The sequence below is a fragment of the Lipotes vexillifer genome, unplaced genomic scaffold (genome assembly GCF_000442215.2).
Source record: "Lipotes vexillifer unplaced genomic scaffold, Lipotes_vexillifer_v1.1 scaffold907, whole genome shotgun sequence".
In the NCBI taxonomy this organism is placed as follows: Eukaryota; Metazoa; Chordata; class Mammalia; order Artiodactyla; family Lipotidae; genus Lipotes; species Lipotes vexillifer.
Window position 1 is genome coordinate 825,383 of NW_006795956.1, and position 7,464 is coordinate 832,846.

General features: G+C 38.1%; 1 protein-coding gene across 1 annotated transcript in view; it reads left to right on the forward strand.

Moving 5' to 3' along the window:
- The window catches only part of GALNT5 (polypeptide N-acetylgalactosaminyltransferase 5), a 38,174-nt gene that overhangs the window by 27,906 nt on the left and 2,804 nt on the right, over positions 1-7,464 (forward strand). The window contains exons 8-9 of the mRNA XM_007467988.1: positions 3,464-3,544; positions 6,333-6,494. Coding sequence (XP_007468050.1) covers positions 3,464-3,544; positions 6,333-6,494 — 243 coding nt within the window. The remainder of the gene's footprint in view (positions 1-3,463; positions 3,545-6,332; positions 6,495-7,464) is intronic.

Below are 7,464 nucleotides of genomic sequence, written 5' to 3' on the forward strand. Positions count from 1 at the left end.
GATATGAGAACAATTACCATAGACTGGGTTTAGAGATGGTTAGTCAAGCCTTGACCTAGAGGTCTTCTCCTGTAATGCAAATTTTTAATCTCTTTTTAGGTCATATTTTTTCAGTTCTCCCTAGAAAGTGGATTGTACAAACCCAGTCTTTCTCTGCCTGGGAAATCTACTGATGACAAGGACACTTAGTAAAGCCATTCCCCTTGATGATATAAAGGAGATCTCAGAAAAGTGAGAAAGAGAGGAAACCAGTCTGAGAATTTGTTCTGCTTTTATAAAATTCAACTGACAAGTATATGTAACCCGTTTGTGTATGACATAATTGCCACCTTTGTAGGTCAAAATGCAATAGTCGCTGCTTCAGATGGTTCAACCTGATATTTTATCTTAGATAACTCATTAGGAAGAATAACCTGGGTCAATACACTGTTCAAATAATATGCTCGTAAAATAAATTTACATTTTTAAGACTCTATTTCCTGAGCAGGATAAAATAAAAAGAAATTATCACCGTAGTAATTTTCTCCTGTCCTAACAACACAGAATCTCAGCAAGAGCATTACTGAACTTTAACCACCAGAGGGAACTAAAAAACTATCTTTTGCTCCTCTTTGAGGCTAGCTTGTATAATAGTTCCCATGAAATTTTTGAAGAGCTCTCCTAATGAAACAGCCTCTGCTGATGCCTGAGCTTTAATACAACAAAATGTGGAAAATATTTTTTAAATGATTTTAACAAATTCTTTCTATTTTTCTCCTTCTATTTGCTGCCTTCCTCAGACAAATTTTAACAAAATGACATTTGCTCCCTTCTGAAGCAACCAGTAGGGAGTATTACTACTATTAAAACAAACAAACAAACAAACAAAAAACCTTTCTCCAGGCAATTCAGAGTAAGATTAACTAGACCATTATTTTGGACAGATAATCGTGTAAAGTTCCAAGAAAATAAAATCCACAGCTTTTTTTTTACTTGCCCCATATTTTTCCCTTCTTTCAGCCTACACACTGAGGAAAGTTTGACTTTTTAAAAATAAGAACAAATCTTTTCTCACTGAACCAAAATATTTGAAAATAATAAAGTAAAAGAACCTCACCAATAATTCGTATTCATAATGGATAAAGCTCAGCAAACAGCTTCTAGCCTAGTGTTTAACAATTCTGAGATAAACCATAGGGAACTCCCACCTCCTAAATTGGAAACGAAATAATTCAAAATGGATAATTTAAAATTTGTGTACTTCCTAATTTAAAAAAAAAGATTGACATGGTTTACAATAAAAGCATGGATATAATTTTTTTTAAATGAAAAGTTAAAAACCAGTTTTCAATACTATTCATAATGAGAAAAAGAATAACAATTCCTTAGCACTTCATAGACCATTCCTATATGAAGGAAAGCAGTTTCTCCAGTAATTTCCTTAAGAAGGGGAGGGAAACAGATCTTCATATGACGTGGGAGAGGGGAGGCAAGGGATAGAAACGTTTTCTCTCTTTCTAAGCCTTTCAGTGCTTGGAAGAAGGGATTGTGAGAAATAAATACAAAGAAATCAATTAAACCAGGAGTTCCCAAACACTGTTCTGAGTGAAGTTATTAGTTGTGCAGTCAGAAATAGGATTCCGTGTTCAAATGTATTTGGCAAACTCTCGTACCACATTGCCTTTCAGAGCCGCGAGCTAAACATTAACCTGCATTCAGTACCGAAGGTTCTGAGAAGTTCTGGAGTAAGGCAACCTGTTCAACTGTACTGAAGCCAGAGTTTTCCAAATTCATTTGAAGATAAGATATTTTCTGCATAATCTACAAGTACAGGAGTTTATATTTATTTCTGTTAAGATCCAGAGAGCAATTGGGACAGCATTTCCTTTCTTTCAACTCCAGGATTATTCTACCTCCGTGCACTTCTATTTATTAACCCTTTCTCTGAAGTTCATGGTGGTGGATTCCTTCTGTAGGTTCTGACTGCTCCCTCTTACTAATGATGGGTTATCTCCTCCCAAATTTGTCATTGTCTAGTCACAATTTAAATTGTGAATAGTTTCCTTTGAGGATTTCTGATGGAGATTCTGTTCTTCTAGAAATGTTTTGCTTGCCAGTCACCCCAGAGGTAACAAAACTGGTAGATTTTTATGTTTAGTTTTGTGCTTTGAGCCTTCTATTAGTGTTCCTAGCCAATGCTAGTGGTGTAAGTGGGCATCTCAAAGCAAAATGAAGGTTGATGTAAGGTTTCAGATTCCCATGGGAGAACCTAGCTTCCCCTTTGTCCTCCTGTGCTAATGGGTAAATTGTTTTTTCCCAGTACACCATTCCACTGACGGTCTAACTTTTTAGCTTTCCATCATGTGTGAAAGACCTCAATTCCAACTCTGGCTTATCCATGCTCACTATTGGTCCCCTGCTTGCCAGTATTTGCAATTTTCCCTCTTGTTTTTACATTTTTTTCTGCACTTTCTGGACCCTAAAGATGCCCCTTAACTTTCTCGCAAGAAAAGTTATGCATGTAAAAGTGAGAACCAACCCACTGAGCACTGTGTTATGAAGTCTGGCAACTCTGTGAGCTACATAGCCTGCGTCCTCCAGTGCTCCAGGGTTAGAGCTCTTTGTTAGGCGCCCTGGAACAGAGAGGACACAAATAGAGTCCCTGGCAACAAAGACCTCCCCACTTCCCAGCACAGGGGGCTTCCCTGTGTAGACACTTAGCTCTACACAGCTCTTCTAGATATCTAAGTCCAAATTGTGCTATTAACCCATCATCTCGTTAGAGCTGTCCAGAATGTCAAAGGGAGCAAGGGAATCAATATTTTTCCACATTAAATGGTGACTTATAGAAAGCTGCCTCCATACTGGACCTTAGAAATCCATTAAAAACCTGGGGGCCTGCCAGAAAATGCCTTTAAGCTTTGCTCTGTATTAACTTGCGTGACTTCACTGTAATGAATTGTAGCTTGCCTGAGTCATTAGGAAGATTCTGACCAGGAGTCAGCTGGAATCTGCTGTTTTTGAAGGACTCAATTTATCTATGATTCAGTGCCTAAGCAGTCAAATAGCTTGGAGGGGTCAGCCAGGGAACAGAGCCCATAACCGCTGGTTTGATTAAATTGCAAGTATGTGCATTGACTTTTAATATATGCATCAGACAAACTTGAGACAAGAAAATAACTACTTTTCATGCCACCTTTTTCTCCTTTCCTATTTAGCATTCCAGGCAAGGGTTAATTAAGAGCTTCTGTTGGCTCTGTGGCTGAATCACAGGCCTAAATTGACAGATTGAAGCTGTACTTTAGCAAGATTACATTATGTCTCTCTTAGAGACAGCAACCAATAAAATTGTATAGTGCTAAGTAATGCTATTAACTTAACTATCTTTTAACCCTATTATAGTTTTATGTTCTGTGTTTTCTGAATGTCTTGTTCTACTTTAAAATATCTTTTCTTAACACATGTTTTATATTTTGCTTCCTAGCTTATTAATGAGGCCTTGGGTAAATGCATTTCCATCAAAAACACCACAGCCATTCTGGAAGACTGTGATGGGAGCAGCAAGGTACGCTGAGCTGGGTTTTTTCTCTCATGGTAGGTACAGTTGATAGTAGGTGGAGGTGTAGTTGATAGGTGCAGGGTATGACATTCATCATTCACTTGAGAAATTCATTTTCGCCTACAGAAACGATAATTAGTTTCTACATTTCTGTGTAATGATCGGGTTGGTGACAACAGGGTCCACTTCTAAATGTAAGAGACAGTGACTGAGGGAATAAAGGTGGATACTGTAGTCAACCCACCGGGGACCCTGTTCTGGTTCCATCACTTGTAAAAAATGTGTCAACTGCAAATTTCTTAACCCTTAGGTAAATGGCAGTGATAATAGTGCCTACTCCAAAGCTGGTGTGAGGATGGAATTAGATAACACGTGTGAAGCCTGTAAAAGAATATCTAACATTTGCTGCCCCACAAATTTTCACTGCTATAGTAATAAAGACAAAAATGAGAAAAGTAACTCATTACACATAAAGACAAAACGATAAAGAAAATAAAGATGGAACATATTTTTAAATAATTAATCTAAGGGAGCAATTTTACTCTCTGATTCCGCCCCCCACACACCCACACACCCACACTCCCACACGTTATCCTACATCTTAAGGGAGTAATACAAATTGCACAATCCATGATCCATGGTGGAAAACTCTAAGCAAAATTTCAACCAATTCAGAGCACAATATTTAGGGGAGGGAGTAGGGCCAGGGAGAACAGAGCAAGGACTCTGCAGGGCTGGAGGTGAGCTCTGAGTGATGGCACCTCCCTCTCCAACATATGTTTCCTAACAACTCATTCTGTGGGGACAGTTATCAGTTTGGGTACAAAATAGGACTCACAGGAACATACATTCAGGAGTTGAACTCACCCCCTAAAATTTCAGGTAAATTCTTTGATAGAGAAATTTTTTGTGATGAGAATCTAGGCTTGCCAAGACTTACTCCTTTGCTTTGACTTAGAGGTATTGCTTGTATTTTCAAGCACATCCCATCTCTACCTCTTAATTCAAAGCTGCCGTAATTCAGCTATGGCTTGTAAACTTGAAGCTAATGGAATTCGTTCTTAATTAGGAAAGAGGAGACAGAGGAAAGAGAAAAGTGTCAAAAATCAACTGAAAGAAGTAATTTTCACGTATTAACAATTCAAAGAGGAAATAAAGTAGTAAACTGTAAAACAAAACCATAAGCAGTCCAAATTATATGAAAGTAAAATATTAACTAATGCAATCCTTCAAGACTCATCATTATAGTGACTTTCTGTGTCTGATTAACCAGTATTTTATCTGAAAACCCAAGTTCTCAAGAACCACTAAGTCTCTCAAAGGGATGCTAGGAGACAAAAAGTATGAATCATGGAGCCCCTGCTTTTCACAAACGCCCATCTTCCTTTTTGTCTTGTTACTCATTTTTAGCTTCTGCTTCGTTTGGTTGGTTTGAGTAATAAAAAGTAAAGGAACGTGGAGGAAGTTAACTTATTTTTAGCAGAATTAATGAGGCTTAATATTAAGCCAGTGACTGTAGCATTCATCCAAAAAAGCTCAAAAGGAATAAAACCCTAGGATTGAACCATCAAGCCCTATCTGTCACCTTACTTAAAACGTCTCCTTAGTTATCAACTTTTCTAGCAGTTGAAATGTCCCTTTTCAAGGTAAGAGTTAGCTTCTCCTAGTAGCCACATAAATCCTTGTATTACGACATGTTCGTGCTTCTCAAATTTAACGTGCGCTCAGATCACCTGGGGAGTTTGTTACAATGCAGATTCTGATTTAATAGGTCCGTAGTGGGGACTGAGATTCAGTGTTTCTAAGTAGCTCCCAGGAGATGCTAATTTTGGTCCAGGTACTACCCTTTGAATGAAGAGTTCTAACACAATAACATACTTGATAATCTAAGTTAAATCTCAATTACATTACAAATGATTCATTAGATAAAAGTATTTAGATAGATTTTACCAGCAGTCTATTTTCTTAAAATATGTTTACATTGGTGCAAAACAACAAATTTCCCACACACCTAGACATTTAGAGTATATTGACCAGGCAGATAGTACTAGGTTGTAAGAAAACTGGAGAGAAATATTTATAAAAATTAAAAACATCGTTCCATTACCTAAAACAGTATTTATTTTAGACATACAGTTGGCAACTCCCCAAAACTGGACATCTCCAAGAGCCGTTCCTGTGAACTGGGGGATGCTGACACAATAGCAAACTGGTGATTCCTTATGCTACCAGCAAAGAAAGATTTTTAACCTTTCCTATAGTAGAACAAAGCCTCTAGGAGTCCAAATGTCTAGTCTTAAAAAAAAGGAACATAATAATTCCCATCAAAGTGATTTAGGACTGTGACTTGGATATCCCTGTAGCCCCAATGGCCAGGGGCCTAAATCATGTGGTGGTTTGAATGTTCCAACACTTCAAGCACCAAGGTAGTCTGGTATTCAGAACACCTAAAACGACATCCATTTACAGATACATACTAATTGTACTAAATACTTTTTATTATTGCAACTAACACTTACTGAGGCCTTACTGTGTACTCAACACTTGAGAGTCATTACCCCAAGGTTTTGAGATAGACACTATAGCTATCCAACTTAAAAATGATAAAAATGAGATTAGACAGGGTAAATAATATGCCCACATGGTCAGAATTGAAAGTGGCAACACTAGGATTTGAACACAGAACATCTGACTAGAGTGCCTATAATCTTAAGCATTGCTAACAAAAACGTTTGACAAAGCTGCTACTTGTGTGTGCCATTGGAAGTCACCTTCTTATTCATTTCACCTACAGCTTCAACAATTTAATTACACCTGGTTAAGACTTATTAAACAAGGAGAATGGTGCTTAGCTCCCTTCCCTGATAACGGAGCCCTGAGGCTGCACCCTTGTGATAACAGAAACAAAGGGCTAAAATGGCTGCATAAATCAACATCCGTCTTTCATCCAGAGCTGGTAAGAGAATATTTGCACCTGTTGCTTACCACAAATCCAGCTTTCAATTAAATGGGACATAAAACCCTCATTGTCAGCTTTCTCAATCAGAAGCCTTAAATGTGTTTGGGACAATAGAGACAGTGTGAAAGTTCATACAGAGAGATAAACAGATATTTTCTATAAATTGTCGAGTCTTTTTTTATTCTTTTCACAAAATTTATTTCAAATCAGTTATTTTAAATAGAACAGTCACCAGGTTCTTTTGGTTAAATTGCTATTGTCATCTTTGTTTCTAAAAGTCATTTGCTTCAGTCAACTAATAATGCCAGAAGAAAGGTGCATAGACTAGAATTGGTTCTCACTGGTTACCAGGAGAGTTTACAGGGACAGTGTATGGGAAAAGTGAGAAGCAGTGTGCTTCCCACAAGCCCTGCACTTAGTGTGAACCTGGTTCCGCATCCTGCCTCCTTTCCACGTAGAGAGACTTTCTCATGCCCTCTGGTTCCCAGAGGCCTAGGCTCTGAGCGGGTGCCGGAGCCAGCTCCAACCAGCCTGGGGGAGCTGGCTGTGCACAGCTCTTGCCAACTTCACATTCAGCAATGTCACATTGGTAACTTGAAACCAGCCGTGATGCAAGTATTTATACCCATGCTACTGTTGACGAAAAATTAACCAGTCAATCTAAGAAAGAACTGGAAAATTTTATTTGAGCCAAATTTGAGGATTATAACCTGGAAAGAGCATCTCAGAAAGCTCAGAGAACTGTTCTGCCTGTTAGAAGTCAAGACACAGTTTATATAAATTTTTTGAGACACAGGGCTGCACATTAAATAACGAATTATTGCCAATTTACACAATCCAGATTTAAGTACCATGGTGGTGGGTCATGTGACCCTTCACAAGATCAGGAAGGACTGTTCTCTTTTAAGGAGTTGTTGATGCTAGAAGAATGTTGTTGTTTATGGTTGAGCAGATATTCCTGCTGGTG